Source organism: Neocloeon triangulifer, unplaced genomic scaffold, assembly GCF_031216515.1.
Source record: "Neocloeon triangulifer isolate White Clay Creek 2 clone unplaced genomic scaffold, ASM3121651v1 ptg000008l, whole genome shotgun sequence".
NCBI lineage: Eukaryota > Metazoa > Arthropoda > Insecta > Ephemeroptera > Baetidae > Neocloeon > Neocloeon triangulifer.
In genome coordinates, this window is record NW_026775550.1 from 5061979 (window position 1) to 5081576 (window position 19598).

Below are 19598 nucleotides of genomic sequence, written 5' to 3' on the forward strand. Positions count from 1 at the left end.
TTAAACAAGAAAACGAGACGTAGCGTTGAAGACATTAATCGTTTTAACAGAAAAAAAACTGAATAAATTTATCGCTCAATGACGCACGAGTTTTACGATTGGCTTTGGACACGTTCATCTCCTTCGTTTGAGTAAATATTGTTTTAATATTGAGCATTTTATCTGTGCTCGCGGTTAGTTTGTGCTCGGAGCGGCGCGGCCAGCGCAATTTCAAAAGTTGGCCCTGGCGACCGAGAGTGCAAACTAGCAGCCAAGGACGCAGCATTCTTTTCATTGCTTTCATTCCACCCTGCTAAATCAAAACTTTCGGGGCGAGTGCAGCGGCCCAGTGACCCCGGGATGTCTTCGTTCTGGCAAACCGCGACTTTGACCGCACCGTCAAGTATGGATCATTCATTCAATCAATCAATTGATAAAAGGCGCTCTACTTGCAATTAACATCAGAGCACCGAAGTAAAAAAATATTTCCATGGATTTTTTGCATCTATATTGAGTATTTCGTTATATTTTCCACATATTTTGTGAAACAAAATAAATTTGAAGTGAAAAACAATTTCGAAAAATTTCTGTAAATTTAAGCCTCCTATCGAAAGTTTAATTATTAGCAGTAAAATTCATTTTCATTTGGATTTGTATATTTTTTCCTTTTTTTTTTTATTAAAAGGTTTAGCTTTAACTTAAAAATGTTGAATTATAAAATTTAGATTATTTATTGCTTGTCAGGGGAAAGTTTAAGAGGGTTTGCAAGTTGCAAAAATAAGAGATAAAAATGAATCTGGCGAAATGACCATGGACAACTGATGAACGGCTCGGTGCCAAACGCGCTGGGCGGAGGCGTTGGTCGGAGGGGACGCGCGTCCGAAAATAGCCGCTGCGGGGCCGAAGGAAGTTGGCCGCAGTTTGACACGGCGGCCTCCGCGATGAGGATTAGCATCGCCGAGATTCTCGACGGTTTTCCGCAATTTATTGCAAAAAACGTGTTTTCACAACATTTAATTGTGTTTGAGCAGGGGTTCGGGATGTGCTGGAGATCAGCCCCCTGGCCTTCTCGGTGGCCTGTATCTGCCTGACGCTGAGCATCAGCCAGTACCTGCGAAGCGCGGTTCGCGGTGCCTCCGACCCCGGCGTCTGGCGACAATGCCTCGAGGAGATGGTTGCCGCTTTCGAGCTTTGCGGATGCTGCTATGAACTCATAATCAGTATGTAAAATAACTAATTTTGAATTCATTATAATTTAATATTTAAAAATTAAAAAATATTATTTTGTTTCAATTGGAAAAATTAGATTAAGTAGTAGTACAATAAATTGAGCTTTGGAGAATATCCAGGTCTTAACTCCACTCTTTCTTTCTCTCTCCGTTCATTCTGCCCGGCTCTCTTGGCTCATTGACTCTCCCTAATTTATTTTTGCGACCAACAACAACACCGCGAGGGCTCAGCTTGTTTCACAAGCAGGCTCCATTCCATCTCTATTTAAGAGACACTCCAACTCCACTAAGCAACTTTTCATCTTTATAGAGATATTGAAATTTTCGAGAATTTTATCTAAATTTTTGTTAACAAATTTTTAACTCCAACTTCTCTAAATTAAAATTCAACTTTCAGTTGCTGACAACTATGGCGTGGGAGCGTACGCAGTGGCTCTATTTTTACTGACAATTTGGTGGTCGAAACACTGGGGCGACGCAACCGCCTGCCCGTACACTTACCTTGAGGACTTGCTCGAAGGCCGCACCAACTACGGAGTAGTCATTTTGAAGACCATCTTCGGCCTGATAGGCGCCCTTTCAGTCTTTCAGTACATCCAGCTTATTTGGGGTCTTGAAATGGTGGAAAACCACAAGGACAGGGCAGACTCAAAGTGCGTTGCCGACCTTCAGGTAAACAGAAGAAAGGAAAATAAAATTAATTTCCAAAAATTTTTTTATAGAGAATTAATTTTAAACCATTTTTTATTTATTATATAATAAATATTTTTTTTTAAAAAATAAATTTTGGAGTAAAAATCTTTAAGATCTGAAAATTATATTTATTTGGCTCATTCTTCTTTCATCGAAGATTTTTTGTTCAATTTTACATATTATGGTAATCCTAAGTTTTTCAAATAACTTTTAAAGAACACTAACCTCATCAATTCTAAATAAGAGATATTACAAATGATACTTAAAATTGCAAAATCAGTTCATCAATTAAAAAAATTATACAAATATTGTTGCACTACTTTTACAGTAACTTTATTGTTTTTTATTATAAATAGCATAACCCTATTCTTAATTTACCTCTTAATCACTGCAGGTTCCAGTGCTGTATGGTGCCCTTGTTGAATTGGCGGCAACCTTTGTGTGTCGAGTGTGCTCACGCACAATTGGCGAGCTAGGTCCCAAGCACGGAGCACCACTCGACTCCTTCATCGGCACATCCCTTGTGGTGCTCGGTTTCAACTACTCGGGTGGCTACTACAACCCGCTGCTTGCCACCGGCCTCAAGCTGGGGTGCCTAGGCCACACGTTTGCCCAGTTCTTTGTTGTCTACTGGTTGGGGGCCACCCTGGGCAGTGTGGCCGCCTCCTACTTCTTCCGTCTTCCTGCTGTGCACAGTTTGCTGGTCCCCTCGGCTGCTGCCGCACAGCAGAAGCCGGCCGAGGAGGAAATCGAGAATGTTTGGCCCGACCACGAAGACTAACATACCTGTGCTAAAAACCCAGATCTCTCCGATGCGAAATAAACGAAAACCATGTTGAGTTTCAAAGAGGCGTTTTTTGATTTGTAAAATTAACTATGCACTCAATTCATTTAACACTCTCCGTTTAATCAAGTAATGAAAGGATATTAATATGAATTTGAAAGTTTTTGCTCATTACGTTTTGAGTTCAGATAACAAAATACCAATTATCCTGAGCCACATCACAGTCTTTTGAGTTCAGACCTTCTGGTTGTGATATCTGCAGAACTCAACTTCTGTAGTAAAAGGGAAGGCTTGAGTCCTTCCTGAGGACCAGAGGATCACAAGCACAGTGGCACCTTTAATACTGGGGAAGAACTCGATGGCTGATGGACTTTCTCCTTCCTTTCCACCAATAATGAAACTGAAAAAAAAAATTTTTTAGATTGTTGCTCTATAAAATTTTTAAATATTTTTACTTCGGTCGAATATTTAGTTGAGGCTCAGTCTGGGTGCTATAAATGTGGACAACATCACTGTTGTAATGAACAGCAGCCAAAAGGTCCCCATTCCAGGCCAGAGCGGCCACTCTGGTTTGGTCGACCAAAAAGGCAGGTCCATCTGGAGGTAAGCAGTAGATTCCTGCTTCGTCTCCAAAAATTAACAAGCGGCCGTTCTGACTGAAACATGCGGCCACCAAGGATCCTCTAGAAACAGTCCATCGTTCTGCCGTCCACGTGGCAGTGTCCCACAAGTGGAATACTGCCCCCGTGGAAGCAGTCAGCAGACGGTGGCCACACGGAGACCAAATGAGAAGCTGAGGTGCGTGGCTTTGGGGAAGAGGCCACCAGTGCTCCGTCTCTGGCCGAACGAGGTACATCTGACGGCCAGCAACAGCCACAAGGAGGTCGCCTTTAGGGTGCCAAGACACAGTGGTCACAGGGCGGCCATTTGGAGCTCGCAATAAGTTGTGCTTTCCAGAAACCAAATCAGAGTATTTGTTTTCCTAAACGATAAGCATCAAGTTAATGAAATAATTTGGATTTTTTGGTATTCTTTCAATCTTCACCTGTTTAGCACTCCAAATAAGTAAACCAGCGGCACAACCAGCCACAAGGTACTGTGCATACGGGCGCCAGGCAAGACATAAAACGCGGTGTTTGGCCTTAAAATCGTGTGCCTGGGTTTTGGCCCATCCAACCACGCGGACCACATCTTCTCTGCACGCAACAGCTAGTAAGGGTGCCGTTGGATGAGCAGCAAGGAGAGGGTGGTGGCCGCCTGCTTGGTGCTTAACTGGGGACACCAGACGCCGCAGAACGCGGCCAAGAGGATGGACATTACTGTGCGCGAGCATTTCGATCGCGGCCGTCCAGCCGTGGTGATAGAAGGTGGCCGCAAAGGCCTTGGCTAGTGAGGTTGGGGCGGCCAGGAAGAGGCCACCTGGTTGATGCTCGAGTGGAGCCCGCCACTGCTCTCCATGCGCCTTGTCACTAGGCGCGTCTAGGCTTTCGCAGAACGCCTATGCAAAACAAAAGTCATTTATAATTAAGGAAGTCGCCATCGGAATTATGAGATCGAACCGCAACAGAGGAAATCAGAGGCGAGCCGTTGATGGACGTGAAGGGAGTTTGACGAGGCCGACTGTGCAGACGACCGTCCAGTTCGCAGAACCATCGATGGCCCTCCGGAGGAACGGGCGTCACGGTAAAGTCCATACTCTCTTCTGTCATTTTGGTGAAATTCTCCAACAAAAACTCGCAAAATTTCCGTTTTTCACAAAAATCTTGCCCGACTCTTATTTTCCGTTATAACTCGTTTGTTCGTTTTTGAATTTTGAAAGAATCAAGCAATCAAGCATCAAGAGACAAGAATCAAGAATATAAAGAATACAACGACCAACTTAACAATATTCAGATCATAATTGGAGCTATTTAAAAAAAATTCCCATCATTTTAGAATTTAACTGAGCGAAATTATATTAAAAATTTTAATATTTAAATAACTCGATCCAAAAATTATTAAAAGGCATACAAAATTTGATTTTTATTAAAAATTTTAAATTTATTAAGTTGGCATTGGGAATTGGAACAAGGATAATTCCTTCTTGCCGTTCGTTCACTCGCAATCCGTTTGTTGCCATAGCAACCTTTTATGGTTTGCGAGCTGTGTGAAGTTGGCTCTACGAAGCGATTTTCTTCGTGAACGAACAACCTCGTTATTAGCATTTTTGCAGTTTAGCCAACATATTAGACATAATAATTATTGAACAAATGGATACAAAACACAATCACAGGTGGCTGTGCATCCTTTTGTTTTTTGCAAATTCCGTAACTTTTCCCTAGGAATGGTGAAAATAAATTTGTTTTCTCCATTCGCTAGTGTTGCAGAACTCGAAGGCACGTGAATATTTTCTACTGTCGCCGAGCCACGGAGCGGAATCGACGTCTGAAGTAGCGGCATGCTTGCCGTAGTGCCGTGTGCCCGTTTCATAATAAAATTGTGAACTCTGGTGTGTTTAAAAAAAATTAGCCCGTGGCTCAGTCGAGCCGAGCTATTTGAGTTCTGAAATTGGCAGAATAATGTCTGTTGATGAGTTCAAGAATCTGCTCTGGGGTCCCAGTGTGAAAGAAGATGTCTTCAAACGGTGGTCTCAAGGTTTGACCTCGTAATTTGTCCAGCAATTTTTGTAGCTAACATAATTTTCAATTAAGGATTCGTGTTCAGTGACGCTGAACCGACCGCTCTCGTCCAATGGGAAGGTGGTCCCTGTGCCGTTTTGGCCCCAGTTCAAGCATTTATTCTGAAGTCCCTGATTCAGGGCAACAGCTTGCGTGAGCAATGGCGAACGGTCAGTATTAAATCTATTTTTATTAAATGATGAAATTTTTCATTATTTTTCTCAGGTGGATCCTAGTCAATGTAACGAGTTACTGGCAAGTGCCTTGAGCGAAGTGCTTCTGCAGGCTGCCGTCGAGGATCATTCCATAAAACTTTTCCGTCTAGATGATGCCCTTCAGCCACAAGTCTCAAGCACAGTAGAGGAATCTCCTGCGTCCGTGGAGGCAGCTGATGACCAGCCAAATCAAGAATCTGAGGCTTCACCTGCAAAGCCTGCGGAGGAAATCGAAGTCTGCTCTTCCGACTTCCATCAAAGACTGCAGTAAAATAGCGCTGCAAATTTATGTGTAACCTAAATTTACTCTTTAATCTTCAGGGTGGAGAACGTTAGTAGAGAAAATCTACCGGCTGAAATTTTGAAGAACATTGACAAACTGAAATCTACTTACGGTGTTCTACTTTTCCTTTACTCAGTTTTGGGTACCAGAGTGAGTTACGGAAGCCACTGAGAATATAAGAGTGCTAATTTAATTCTATTTTAGGGTCTGGAGGAAATGAAAAATGAGCTGTCCGATATTGTTGAGCCTATGATTGATGACAACCATGGCTATGGCAGTCAAAGTTTGATCAACCTGGTGCTTACTGGTCGTGCTGTTGGAAATGTTTGGGATGGGGATCAAAATGTTGGCGGTCTTAACTTAAGGGGCATAGATAGACAGAGTGAGGTTGGCTTTTTGACTCTGTTGGAGCATCTTAGATACCTAGAGGTTGGCTCCTTTTACAAAAGTCCCAAAACCCCTGTCTGGGTTCTGGGAAGTGAAACCCACCTAACAGGTAAAGAACTAATATGGCGATTAATTTAATTAATTAATTTTGTTGTACTGATTTTGTCATGCAGTTTTATTCTCGGTTGAGAAGAAACTTGTGAGCCCCGAAACAGCAAGCGAAGCTGGACGGAGAGTATTCAAAAGCTTCGACCCAGAGGGCAACAACTTTATTCAGACCAAATTCTTGGCAGATGTTCTCAAAGCGTTAGACTTAGTTTCAGAACCTGAATAGTGAGTCAAAGTGATTAGTTGCTTTCGTAAATTTACTTTTTCTTTTAGTGTTGAAATTATAAGGAAAAAGATCGACAGTGAAAACCTAGGAATCATTCTCTTGAATGCCTTCATGGAGGAGTTTTTCCCAACTGAAAAAAGTTCCACGCCTGATACTTTTCCTCTCTATCACTACAATGGACTGCATAGATCTTGCCCCAATGGAAAGGTAAAAATTTTACAAAATTTTTTGTAGGAAATATTGCAAAAGCTTTTGCAGGTGGAATATATTGAAGGCCAGGCTGTGACTCTTGAGAGTTTGGTTGGACCCAGCATGTCTGACAGCAACGCTATGCTAACGTGCCTGCAAACCAAGTGGCCAAGTTTGGAAGTCCAGTGGCTCGCTACTGCCACTCCGTCGCTCAATTGAGCCAGCTTAGCGGTGGAAGCAAAAAGACTTGTTGACAAGCCAAAGTGTTGGAATATTTTTGTCTTGAAGAACTTTAATATTTTGAAACTAGTTTCACTTAAAAAAAACGCATTTTTCAAACTTTGAATAAACAATCAACTGAGAAAAGTTCTGGATATATAAACAACTCCTATATATTATTAACATATCGCTCAAAAACTCTACATCAAAGAATTTTTTTTTTTGTCGCCAAGGTGAATAGTATAAATTTCCAGTTTGCTTGCAAAAATGCACAATCTATGATTTCCTTGTGTACTCTGATTTGGTTGGTATACTTGTAAGGAATTCCTTTTTGTACACTATTTGAAGCTGGACGCCATTTTTTGATTTCAGCATCCCAGGCCGCCAGGCGTATTGAAAGCGAAAAATGGCGTCTCGACCAATCCAGCCTCTAATGTCCATGTTGTACACTCGGCTACAGCTGGACATTTTGTGTATGTGATGGTAGTTAACTTCACGACACGATAGTAGTCAAAGTCAACAATAGAAATGTCGTCATCGTGCCTGCGACATAACTACTTTTGAAATTTGTAAAAATCGCTCCGTAAAATGACTTCCATTGAGCAACAACGACTTCTGAACGAATTAGAATATTACAAAAGTAAGTCAGTTGTATTTAAACCGTCGGCCAACTTCCTAAACAGGAGATTTTCAGATCTGGTCGCAAATCACAAAATCGAATCAGGCCACAAGGTCGCACCTTCTGGATTGAAAAAAGCGCCAAAGGGCCCTTCTCGGAGCTGGCGCAACCCTGCCCTGCTTGTGCCTCCGCAGGCCGCGCCTTCCAAGATTCTGGTGAACCCAAACTTCCGAGGAAACAAGATCTTGGTCAATCCAAACTTCGAGCCTCCGCCACCCCCAACGAAAATCCTCGTCAATCCAGCGTTCCAGCAGCCCAAGGCTATCCACGTGAACCCAAAGGTTCTTAATAGCAATAAGAGTCCCAGGGTGCTTTTTAAAAGCAAAAACAAGTTGATCCTGAAGAAGCAGCCTGCAGCGACGACGTCGGGGTCCACGACAAAACCGAAGAGTTCACCTATAATTTTCAAAAGCAAAACCAAATGGGTCAGAAGGTCAACAACCAAGAGTAATAAGCTGGCTAGTCCAAGTGACAAAAGAAAAACAGGTGGGCGAGTGTGAAAATTCTGATAAGAAATTTTTTATTTAACTCTATATAATCTTGTAGCAATTAAAGTTCTCAGCGGAGAGAGATTTGTGAGCAACGGAGGCACAAGACTGACCAGACTGCAATCCATTATTAGGTTAGTCGATAAATTTAAACCTTTGTTGACATAAACAAGTAATAATTTACAGACAAGCCAAGCAGAGGAGTCTAACAGTTTTGTCCAGTAAAAGACGCTCGTCTTTACAAGTGTGTACGGTTTTTCGAAAATTGGGTCGATGCCCAAAAGGAGACGCTTGTGAACGCGCCCATTTGCCTCAGACCACTCTTTTCAAACGTCAAAACAAAGCCTGTGATCAGCAGATCTTAAAAAATGACAAGGTTATTTGTTAACTTTCTATGTTGATTGAATTATTTCATGATTTAATTTGAAGCAGGAGAAGAAAAAAGACCCGAGATATTACCAGAGTGATCAGCAGGAGGTGAGCAAGGCTGTGCGGCCGGTGAGGACCAAGACTGTAGGTGAGCTGCCAGCTTTTATTCCTTTGTGATTCTCTTTTTCATTTGAGCAAATCCTATTTTATCCCAATTTTATATTTATTTATATCATTTCCCCGCATCACATTTTAAGTACATTGAATTTAGGAGTAAAAGAGAAGACGCCGTGGATTTTAATAAAGTCCACCAGATTTGACAAATAATGGAAAAGATTTTTCAATAAAAAAAAAAACACCAGAAAAAACGTTGGAATTTGCTTTTTATTGAGAACATTTAAATTACACATCCGCAGGACTGCTGCCTTTTTTAAACTATCTCAGTTCACAGTCTTGGGAAAACATACTTCTTACTTTTGAACATTAAAGCCATTATCAAGAGGCAGTTTTGCTCTAACGAATTTGTAAGGCAAAGGTTGTCTTTTAATTTTCGTGTCGAGAGAAGAACAATGATGGATTATTAATATTATTCAAACATGAATAATGCTTATGTGATTGGAAGAAGAACCTATGTATCTTTTGTTGTGGGTGAATCTGGTATACATTAATTAATGGTAGATAGGAAAAAAAATGAAATCGTCAAGCTGATACTGTGGTGGAGTAGGAAACATTTATACACGGAGAGATAAATGTGGACTCTCATCGTCTCAACAGTGCCAGGCGAGGATGACTTTTCGAAACGGAACAAATAGGCCGCGACCCTGCTCACTGCAAAAAAAAAAAACTTATTAGAAACCTGATTCTCATTCAACAGATCCAATCATAACATTTTGAAGAAGTTTAAAGAACAATCTTACAATTTTTCTGTATTTTATATTCAGAAAAACAATGAATTTATTATTAAAATATTATTGAATTTGTCAAAATAAAAAAAATAAAAATAAAAAATGGTACATACAGCTTTTCATATTAATTAAATTAATAACAATTTTAATTTTGTATTGTATTGAATCAAATTTACAAAGAAAATCGCAACAATTTTTATATATTTTTGTCCCAGCTATACTTTATTATATTTTAATCTTCTGTTGTTCTGTTCTCTTAAAATTAAATTACTTTTAAACATACCAGGAGAACAGTCTATGTCCATTGACGGTTCCGTCCGAGTCGCCGTACTCGGCCACTTCGAGTCCAACGACCGGCTCCTTAAAACCGGCCGCGCTGGCGCTGCCCACGAATCGGACTCTGCCGACCAGGACGCGATTTTCAGGCCCGATGACCTTGGCCAGGCAATCCTCCTTGAGGTCGCGCAGTTGTCGTGGCAGGAATGGTCGCGACGTGAGTGGAGGTCGCAGGTCCAGCATCAGCTGTTCTGGCGCCCGCAAGTCGGGCAGTGAGCCTCGGACGAGCCACGTGGCCGGCGGCGCCGCGAGAGACGGCGACGACAAGAAGACGCGGCGACGGCAGCAGCAGCACTGCTCATCTCCTGCCCACTCGATAAACGGCCTGCCCGATTTAAAATTTTAGTCAACAAAAAATAATGAAATATTTTTTCATACAAAATCATATAATTTCTTAAATTTTTATTAAATTTAATTAATTTTTTATTAAACTAACCCTGGTGGAGGAACGTCAGGTGACGCTGGGACGGATCCCCAGACTGCGCTGTTTCTGGTCAGGGTGCCACGATTTGTCTCAGCGCTGCTCTGTGCTGTTCGCCAAGAAAAACGCCTTCGTTCTGCAATTTTTTAATAATTTTTTTAAGGCCAAACAAAGCAGACTAATTTGACACCTAAGCCAAACTTGTTGGATTATAATCGCCATTTAATTAAGCCCACACTCTTTTTATACAAAAAAATTCAATTCATTGTGCGCTTTTTCTTTAATTTTTATTTTATTTTAAGTTACAGTTTCAAATACATGCAATTGATAATATTATTTAACATTATCAATAACAAATCTTTGCAAAACATTATTTTTGAAAACTTATTTTGAATTTGTGTTTTGCGAAAAATAAAGCAAAAAAATTAAATAGAACAAATTGGATGGAAGAATTATCTTAATGAAGTTTCTTCTATTAAATTTTTTTGTAAACCTACCCTTATCGCACCAGGGACTTCGGAGAGAGTCCCAGTGATGGGCAGAGGCGGCCAAGCATTCGCAAGGCCAGCGCTCGACGGTTCGCGGCGGCGGCCGGGCCAGGTCGTGGTCCACCGAGCGACTCAGCTCTGGCACCATCGCCGTGAAGCCCAGGTTGGACAGCGGCTTGGTGTTGTTGCCGTTCGCTCGTGGCCCCAAGATGGGCCGCAGCGGCCGTCGGTTGAGGAAGCCCTCGCTGCGCCACTGCACGGCTGTCACGTCCGTCTGCGCGCCCGCGCTGCTGCGGGGCGCAGCTGGGGCGCGGGTCGCACGCAACGCATCCCTGTCCAAATACATACAGGTCTTTCAAAAAACGAAGTAATACATTTCGAGAAATTTTAGGCCATCAATCAATCTAACCAGTTTTTTTTGGTTAGAGGTTGTCAGTCAACATAATGACAAATCCAAACGTTAGCTATTTTATAAGAAATTGGCATTTTCTTTTTTTTAAATGGTTTTATATTTGATATATAATATATAAACAAATGTGAATAATACGGTTACCCAAATTAAAAAAGTCGATGTAATACAAAATAAATTCAATGCGTCACCAATCAATTGGAATAATTAGTGCATTGAAAATCGAAACGCATTAGTTAACTGTTAAAAAGACTGTTAAATACAAGCAATTATTTATATGCTTTAATATCCAATCAAAAGGAAAATGCTTTCACGGCGAGCCCGACAACATTCAATAATTTCCTGGAATTGAAATGGAAATTGACAAGAGAAGTTTAATTTATGCTCTTAAATCAGTAAACTTCATCATATTCCGGTCCTGAAAGTGTCCATACATAAAAATAAGTTACCGAACTTATTTTTCTTTAAATTACTGATAACTACATATTTATAAAATTCCTTGCATTCAGGTCAATGAACCTTCCTCGACCTAGTTCTAATTTAAAATAAAAAAATTTAGCAAGCATTTGTTCATAAACCTTATAAGATTCAATTGCGCAAAATGCAAAACAAAATATTTAAAGTCGCTCAATCTAAGAAGTTTTGAACATTTTTTTTAATTTTCAATAAAATTTGGAAGGGTATTGCAGTGATAAGACGGGGCTACGGATCCCCTTTCCAACCGTGTAATCCTAATTTGAATTCATCGACGGGGAAGGGGGTTATTTACTCACGAACACTCGAAGTGCTGTGGAAATGCGCGGCTGTTTTGGTCACTAATCGATTACTTGGAAATCAAGTGCCTGCGTATAATATGGCAGTTTGAGACGCAGTTCAAACCAAAAGACGAAATATTTTGATTTAGAGATACATTATGAATTAAAAAAAAAAAATGATTTATAATTTAAATCACAATTAAAATTGCAAATTTTTCGTTGTAAATATATAAAAGTATCAAATTTGAAAAGCATTATATTTCCTGATTTTAGATTACATTATTATTATTTTTAATTTTAAATGTGAACTTAGTGTTTCTGTACCTGTGTACAAGGGGTCTGTATCGCGTGTGAGCGCCGGACGGCGGGCCGCCGTCCTCGGTGATGGACTCGAGAGGCTCCTGGGGTGGGACGCTGCCGGCGCCCTCGGTCGTGAAGATGAGCTCGATGTCGTCGAGCTCGTCGTCGTCGTCGTCCATGCGGAGGCGCTCGCGCAACTCGCGGTTCTGCGAGCTGAGCAGCTCGCCCTGCTGCTTGCAGCTCTCGAGGGCCGTTCTCAGGCCCACGACTGTCTGGTGCAGGGCCCGCACGGTGCCCATCGACCACGCATTATCGACTGCCGACTCGCGAGACATCTGCCAGCGAGCCGCCCCAACCTGCAAACGCGTCGCCACGGCGACCACGCACCCCCTCGCACCCCTCGCGTGCATGACCGAGGTCAGTGTTCTCTATACTTCTTATATGCCATGCGTGTGCGCTGCTTGTAAGGATACATTATATTTATAGTGTTCTTTTCATTTCATTTTTTTCCCTTTGGCTACAAATAGATTGCGAATATAATCGTTTCCAGTTTGAAGCGCGATTAATTTAATCAATTTCAATATTCAGTCTTCCATATCCAATCAAGAGTGAATTTATTTTTTGCTATACTTAATTAAGGGATGTAAAAGTTTACTACAAAATAAACAGAAATAATTTATCAAGAAAAATTGTATTATAGAACTCAGTTTAGTAAAAGAAAAAAAAATTGAATAAAAACAGCTCGGCTTGCAGTGTTAAGGAGTTCAAAAAACTGTTTTAAGGCGCATTTTTAATGTTCAAAAGTTTTATAAAGTAATTTAATATTTTTAATATCTTGTTAGTTGCTCGGCATATTTATTTTTTATTATTTAATCGCCAGATTAAAAAATTTCAAATTTTCCCATAAAGTGTGCAATGGTGTGCAAGTAAAATAAATACAAAATTGATTCAAAATAATTATTATTTATTGTTATTTATTTGTCCAAATTGTTATATCACATAATATTTCTACTTTTGGCTTTTACTAAATTATTATTTCAGTATGTATATAATGACTTCAAGCTCAAAGCTCAAGATGAAGAAATTTAATGGCCCGTTGAAGTGTGGAATAATTATCTGAACATCTGAAGAAAGTATAAAAAATATGCTTTTTTTAATAGAAAAACATTTGATTTAATGATAACAATAACAGTTTCCTTTTTAATAATTACATATAATACATATCCGAAGCAAATAATATCATATATTGCTTTATGAAAGGAGTTGAATTTTATGAAATTCTTTATTTTGAATTTTGGATCGATTTGTTTCAGTACTTTGGATTGACACATTGGTCCCACGCCTTCTGAGGGCAGCGGTAGGTCAGTTCGCACTTGCCCTTGCGGCCAGTGGCGGCGGCCAGCCGCACCTTCTTGCTCAGCTCCTTAGGAATGGCAGGATGGCTCGCCATCTCACGCACCACTCTGTATAATTTTTCAATTTTTAATTCTTTTTTCGCCCACGGAAAGGCACTTCAAAACTTACATCCTCAGCACTTGCATCTCAAGTTCGGGCAGTTCCGTGGCCGGGTCGTAAGCCTCGCAGGCAATGCGTTGCAGACAGCCTAGGTTTCGGGGGTCAGCGAGACCTGAGCAGGACAGCAAAGCTGACAGAAGGGCGTCGCCGTTGCCCTGTGACCTTTGCGGCAACTTGTCTTGCTGCAAAAATGGTACAAAAATTTTTTTTTTTCTTTTCTAAACATAATTGAAATAATTTTTCACCTCTCGAAGGAATTTCTGCAGGACGGCGATTTCCTTCAGTCTGGTTGATCCGACCGCGGCTTCTTTGAAAGGCGATGCCTCATCAGCTCGGGGGCCAAGGTCCTCTAAGGCGGCCAAGTCTCCCAGTTCGAAGGCGGCCACGTCTCTGCGCCGCCGCTTGCCTGCAAAGCGCCACACGTCTGCTCGACAAACACCAAAAAGGGCTTGTTTTTGCTCAAACTTCAATTTTAATTTGAAGTTATCTCCAAGTTTTTTTCTTCATAAAAACCAATAATATAACTTTTTGCTCAAAGTGAATATTTTTGTAATAATTCAAAATTCAAAATTTATTGATTTAAAAATAATAGTAAAACGGTTTGGCAAACTTGAAGATTTATACAAATTTCTTAGAATATTAAATTTTGTTTTAGTTGCAAATTAATTTTATATTTTCTTCTGACCTGAAACAACGCCAAGCTGCAGCAGGATAGGGTTGGTTGCAAGGGCAGCGGCAGCGCCAAGCAATGCGATTCCGGCCAGAGGAACAAGCACCCTTTTCAGATTGTGCTCCCTGTTTCCTCTGTGGGGCGCGACCTCGTGAGGGTGGCGGTGATGGTGGTCAGGCTCCTCAGGGAAGTGCACATGCGGACTACCTGCTGCTATCAGATTCACGGGTGGCTCGTAACCTGGCCGCGAACCATCTTATAACACAAAATAAAGAAAGGTCAGAAAATAAAAATTAATTGCACGCGACTTGTCCAAATGAAAAAAAAAAACTCAATTATTAGCTTAAAATCTCGTGTTGTTTGTTTTTCTAAAGTTTTTTTATGAGGCACGGATAAATTAAAATAATTTTGTTTCAAAAACTTCCAAAAATTAAAATGTCTATAGCAAATTATACTATTTATTATTGAACTCACGAGAAGGGACGAACTGAGTCTCGTATTGGGGTGGTGGAGGCGGCTCTTGCACAAGGGGCTCCTTGACTGGAGGCGGCCGATGAAGCACCTGGTATTGCTCGGCCGGTTTTTCGTGTTGGGGCACGTGAGGCATGGGCACAGGAATGTACTGCACCGGTACATACTGATAGGCAACCCCCTCTTGGTGGGGGTGGCGCGGCCCCACCGCCCCGTGATGGGGGACGCCTCCACCGGGCCCAATCAGTTGCCCAGAAGCGATCTAAATTGTGAAGAATATATTTAAATTAATCCGCAAAAATATAGAAAGGAAAATGTAATCTCAAGTATTTATTGTAAAAAAATTATGAAAATTAGGCCAAAACTAGGCACAAGGACACTTGATTTTTTCATTGAAGTATAACTATTTAAGTAACATTAATTTATAGATCAGAAAATTAATATTGTAATTATATAATTATTAATTTGATTGATTGTTCTGACTTGTTTGGACTTGGAGATAAATAACACAATTTGCAACCAAATAAATGAATTGAATTTTATTCGCACATAAAACCTGCAGGAAAGATTTATTATTCAAAAATTGAAAACACTTTTAAATTTTGGCTTCAAATATTATTAGTATTATTTACTGAAATATACATTGATTTTTACAATAGTATTTTTACTGTCATCCTACTTTGTTTAAAAGTGGGCTATATAATGTAAGCCGAGAAATTATAAGAAAGTTGCACCAGGCGAAACGACGGCGGGTTTGTGCATTTCATTCTCGGCGCGCGATAAATTAATGCACGCGGCGCTCTTTTCGAGTTATAAAAACATGCGTTGCATCTTTCCAAGCGCGCGATCGAAAGCATAATTAGAGAAGAGAAATTGCCAAACACTGCAGAGAGACGGACGCGCTTGTTTGCATTTTATAACATAAATCCTATTCCCACTCTTTCAATGCGGCTACTCATCGTCCGTCCGTCTCGGTGATCTCGTTTTCTCTCAAATATGTTCACCTCATTACTTCAGTACGACTATCTCAATAGATTGAATTCATTAAAACTCCGAAATGTATTTTTAAAATTAGACATTGAATTTTGTAAAAATTGTTTAATTATTTCTTCCAAAAACTCAAAATATTTTTGTGCAGCATATGATTTATTTTCTCAAAAAATAGAATTTCTATTTAATGATTTGAATAATGGAGCCTACTAATATAGAGGAATGAAGTAAACATTAATAAATACTAAAAATGCAAAGTGTATTTAGAATTAAATAAGAAAAGCCAATTTTAATTTACTTTTTGTATGTTTTATTTTAAATTATTGAGCAATTCTGCAATAAATTATTATTAATTCCTGATAAAACCCATTAAAAAAAATATAAATATATTCTAAGGATCTTTTTTTATTCACTTAATCATTATTAATAAATAATAATAATATTAATTTAAAAATAAAAAAAAATCATTAGAAATAAGATTAATTTCAAACATTCCTAATTTTTTTGCCGCTTAAAATTTAAATACACTTATTACTATAAATAATTATTGCTAATTAGTGAACATACCTGGTGGTGCAAATGTTGGTGTTGTTGAGGCACAAGGACATGTTGAAACTGCTCCTGATGTTGTTGTCGGACGTGTTCTTCGGGGAATTGAAGCTGCGCCACCCTGGACTCGGTGCCTTCCGACCGTTGCTGCTCCTTGCTGTCCTTCTGCACCACCACGCAGGCGGCCACGGCGGCCATGCACAACACGATCAACGGCCGCGTCAACATTTCGCGGCGAAATGACTGCAGATTCCACCGAGCGCCGCTCTTTATGAAGCCTCTCAAGCCCCTACTCGGAAGCGACAGGAGAGTGGTACAGGCGCGCATCTCCTCCTCACGAAAAAGCACTTACACGTCAAAATTTTGAGCAATATCGAAACTTAAAATGGGGAAGGGCGAAGGGCAGCGACCCTGAAACAAATTTACGTATTACAGCAAAAAAAAATGGCTAATTTATATTTATAAAAAATTTGTATTTGGGGGAAACTTAGGCCAATTTTTAATTTTTATTGATAAAATTCTATTTTTCTAATAATTTTTGTAGACTGATCGATGTAAAAGTTCTACCCGAAATAAGGCTCAAAAATTGGATACCATCATAATGTCCTAATGTGAGTATTTAGAAAATGTCCAAAAAGATTGGTCCTAAAATAAAGAATCTTATAATGCCCAATTCTGGCCCAATTTTTAGAAAGGATTGTTTATGTTAGGACATTTTATTTTCGTGAATGTCTGACATGAAACATAAAACTTTGGAAACTTTCTGTAGGGCAAAAATGTTCATAAAAAATATTTTAAAAGCTCATCACCCTAAAAATAATTTATTTTTCATTAATTAATTATTTATTTATTAAAAAAAATCAGCAATCTAAGCTATCTGAAATTGTGAAGTAATAAAAAAAAAAATATATATATATTTAAAATATTGATAGCTTGTTTTAGTTGTATTATTTTATCACGATATCAAGTTGAAACTATATCAAACACATCAACAACATGAAGGAAGAACGTCTTATAGAAGCGGAAGCTACGCTGTAATATTATTTATTGTAGCGGCTGACGAGATTGTTTCATTGTGGAGACGCACTCACGTAGGAGAAGAGTTCAGGTTTGCTCGTATAGCGACGTGTGTCTCTTTGTGAACCGCAGCGAGATTTTTGTCACTTTCCCTCATTGTCGCGCAACGCACAATGGGCAAGTAATAAATGGCACGCGATTTTTGCGGTTCGACTCCCGTGGCCGAACGCGAGCAAACGTAAGAGAGAACTTCACGTATTGCGCAACTTCATAGAGCCGTCTTCTGTCACTAATTTCCTCTGGCGTGTCATTAAATAAAAAGAAGGGATCTTAAGAAATCAAGCAGTTTTTGTAGTCAAACACACATCATTTGAAAGTAAAAATAAAAAGACGTAACGCTCAAAAACCGACACATTACTTTTTCCGCGGACAAAATGCCGACTTAAAAAAAAAAATCATTTTCCATGCAAAAAAAAAAAAAATGTGCCAAACTGAGGAGGAAATGTTTGAATTTCTTTAACTCTTATTCCTATGCGACACATTTTGAAATTCAAGGCCAGCACTTGATCTAAATCTAAAATTTAAATTTTTTTTATTTTTTCAGTTTTCAGGAATAAAAAAAGTTTAACGTAAATTTTTCCTATTATGCAATAAAGAAAGAACATGTATTTGGCCACAACTTTCCAATTAGTTTTTATTTGCATTTTTGTTTGCAAAAAAATCACTTTTCAAATGGCACCTCTCTCAGCAAACCCTTTTATATCTCCCAAGTGTCCGCGGAAAATAAGATATTTCAACTAAAGGACCGTGTCAAGCAAATCTTTAACTTTTATTTTCCTAAATTATTTATTCACTTTCATTTACTTTGGGCAACCTAACGCGACCTAAATCGGGATCAGCCAAATCCGCACTCAACAGTGTCTTATTTTCGATTGTTGCAGCGACGGGTAAATTCAAAGGAGGAAGTACCAAGAACTCGCTTTTCAGACGCCAATATCTCCAAAACGGCTGATTGGGTCTTGATTCTGACCACGCCATTCGTTTTTCCGCCCGTTTTTTAATTAAGAAGTAACACAAAATAAATCCAAATTACAAACTGAAATCCTTTATTGATTGAATTCTTCCATGCGCACGGCTTTTTTTTATTTAAATTTCTCCTCAATACTGCCGCGCGGATAAGCAAATATAATTGTTGGGTTTGCACAATGTTTGACACAATTCCGATTGTTGATTAACTTCCATTGTTCACTTCAGAAATTCAACGGTTAAATTCATTTGAAATTTGAAACGTCTCGAATCAAATCTTTAGTTCCTCGTCCGAGCCGCAATGGAAGTTTACGTGTCCGAAAGAAAACCGTCCACACCCCACTCCTGCAAAGAGCAAGGTAAGACTGCACTCAAGTGGCAGAGTGGTTAGTGTGCTTGCATTCTGATCACTCTGAACTCGGCTGGCGTGTGTTCGAGCCTTGCAATTTGTTTGCATTGATAGGTCATAAAGTTGTGTGTGAGCCGGACACTCGCCAGTCGAAATCCAGTGGGATTCGGGAGATGCAGAGCAATCTGCATCAACTCGCCGAATCTAGCGAAAAGCGGCCGCGCAGAACAAAGCGGCTCCGTACTGCGCCAATAGCGCTCACCCGCAAGAGCTCTCACCACTTTTTTCTGCGCCAGGAAAACCTCGTCCAGCGCTTGATTCAACCCTCCCCAAATTACTATGCCATAACTCATAATTGAATGACAGTAAAATAAGCAAAATATACCATTTTCAAGTACTTTTCGTCAACAGAATGCATCAAATTGTTAATCAAAAAAACCGCACTATTTAATTTCCCAACCACATAATCTGAATACTCAGTCCACTTCAAATTATGTGCAAGGTACAAGCCCAAAATTTTTGTCACATCTGATTCAGTCAAATTGTCGCCATTTAAAGTCAAATTAAAATTATCACGATCTAGCACAGGGTGCCTAAGTTGAAAATTAAGCACCACCGTCTTGGTCTGATTTAGCGTCAAAAAATTGTCACGGCAAAAACCCGACATTAAATTAGCCGCCAACTGCGCCTCCTGCATTAGAGAATAAGTCGTCCGAGCAAAAACAAGGGACGACGAATCGTCCGCATATTTTCTGTGGCTTCAGGGCCACAGAAAAGGGTTGATCGAGTGAAGAAAAACGAGTCGGATGTTTTTGTGTTGTTTAATCCGAAGTGAAAAATATTTACAAAAATTAATATCACATTTATATAAAAAATAAATTTTATTTATTTG

General features: G+C 39.7%; 6 protein-coding genes across 13 annotated transcripts; 3 read left to right on the forward strand and 3 right to left on the reverse strand.

Annotated features, from left to right (window-relative positions):
- Positions 1 to 234: 234 nt before the first annotated feature.
- LOC132194831 (aquaporin-11) lies at positions 235 to 2757 on the forward strand. Of its 2 annotated transcripts, none has more exons than XM_059616381.1 (4): positions 235 to 382; positions 1011 to 1199; positions 1606 to 1880; positions 2296 to 2757. In XM_059616381.1, the coding sequence occupies exons 1-4, from the start codon at positions 340 to 342 to the stop codon at positions 2680 to 2682; spliced, it is 894 nt and encodes a 297-aa protein (XP_059472364.1). In that variant the 5' UTR covers positions 235 to 339; the 3' UTR covers positions 2683 to 2757. The 2 variants fall into 2 exon arrangements, with proteins under 2 accessions (XP_059472364.1, XP_059472363.1); XM_059616380.1 differs by lacking the exon at positions 235 to 382 and adding an exon at positions 786 to 951.
- On the reverse strand, positions 2460 to 4525 carry LOC132194830 (aladin-like). The gene is made up of 4 exons (XM_059616379.1): positions 4245 to 4525; positions 3731 to 4183; positions 3141 to 3667; positions 2460 to 3085 (listed from the first exon to the last, which is right to left on the reverse strand). The coding sequence occupies exons 1-4, from the start codon at positions 4392 to 4394 to the stop codon at positions 2920 to 2922; spliced, it is 1296 nt and encodes a 431-aa protein (XP_059472362.1). The 5' UTR covers positions 4395 to 4525; the 3' UTR covers positions 2460 to 2919.
- Positions 4526 to 4815: 290 nt separating this feature from the next.
- On the forward strand, positions 4816 to 7129 carry LOC132194632 (ubiquitin carboxyl-terminal hydrolase MINDY-3 homolog). 3 transcript variants are annotated; one of them, XM_059616042.1, is made up of 9 exons: positions 4816 to 4957; positions 5044 to 5319; positions 5376 to 5512; positions 5568 to 5824; positions 5879 to 5990; positions 6045 to 6336; positions 6401 to 6560; positions 6609 to 6768; positions 6820 to 7129. In XM_059616042.1, the coding sequence occupies exons 2-9, from the start codon at positions 5244 to 5246 to the stop codon at positions 6967 to 6969; spliced, it is 1344 nt and encodes a 447-aa protein (XP_059472025.1). In that variant the 5' UTR covers positions 4816 to 4957; positions 5044 to 5243; the 3' UTR covers positions 6970 to 7129. The 3 variants fall into 3 exon arrangements, with proteins under 3 accessions (XP_059472025.1, XP_059472024.1, XP_059472023.1); XM_059616041.1 differs by having other exon boundaries at positions 4818 to 4957; positions 5007 to 5319; XM_059616040.1 differs by having other exon boundaries at positions 4912 to 5319.
- Positions 7130 to 7449: 320 nt separating this feature from the next.
- Positions 7450 to 8886, forward strand: LOC132194589 (uncharacterized). 4 transcript variants are annotated; one of them, XM_059615961.1, is made up of 6 exons: positions 7450 to 7609; positions 7664 to 7929; positions 7993 to 8134; positions 8195 to 8270; positions 8323 to 8512; positions 8566 to 8886. In XM_059615961.1, the coding sequence occupies exons 1-6, from the start codon at positions 7558 to 7560 to the stop codon at positions 8680 to 8682; spliced, it is 843 nt and encodes a 280-aa protein (XP_059471944.1). In that variant the 5' UTR covers positions 7450 to 7557; the 3' UTR covers positions 8683 to 8886. The 4 variants fall into 4 exon arrangements, with proteins under 4 accessions (XP_059471944.1, XP_059471945.1, XP_059471942.1 ...); XM_059615962.1 differs by having other exon boundaries at positions 7996 to 8134; XM_059615959.1 differs by having other exon boundaries at positions 7664 to 8134.
- On the reverse strand, positions 8877 to 12442 carry LOC132194588 (uncharacterized). The gene is made up of 5 exons (XM_059615958.1): positions 12144 to 12442; positions 10665 to 10987; positions 10183 to 10303; positions 9694 to 10071; positions 8877 to 9333 (listed from the first exon to the last, which is right to left on the reverse strand). The coding sequence occupies exons 1-5, from the start codon at positions 12416 to 12418 to the stop codon at positions 9273 to 9275; spliced, it is 1158 nt and encodes a 385-aa protein (XP_059471941.1). The 5' UTR covers positions 12419 to 12442; the 3' UTR covers positions 8877 to 9272.
- Positions 12443 to 13097: 655 nt separating this feature from the next.
- LOC132194719 (uncharacterized) lies at positions 13098 to 16543 on the reverse strand. 2 transcript variants are annotated; one of them, XM_059616176.1, is made up of 6 exons: positions 16333 to 16543; positions 14779 to 15037; positions 14320 to 14559; positions 13880 to 14040; positions 13644 to 13816; positions 13098 to 13582 (listed from the first exon to the last, which is right to left on the reverse strand). In XM_059616176.1, the coding sequence occupies exons 1-6, from the start codon at positions 16540 to 16542 to the stop codon at positions 13429 to 13431; spliced, it is 1197 nt and encodes a 398-aa protein (XP_059472159.1). In that variant the 5' UTR covers position 16543; the 3' UTR covers positions 13098 to 13428. The 2 variants fall into 2 exon arrangements, with proteins under 2 accessions (XP_059472159.1, XP_059472158.1); XM_059616175.1 differs by having other exon boundaries at positions 13880 to 14058.
- Between the last annotated feature and the right edge of the window lie 3055 nt (positions 16544 to 19598).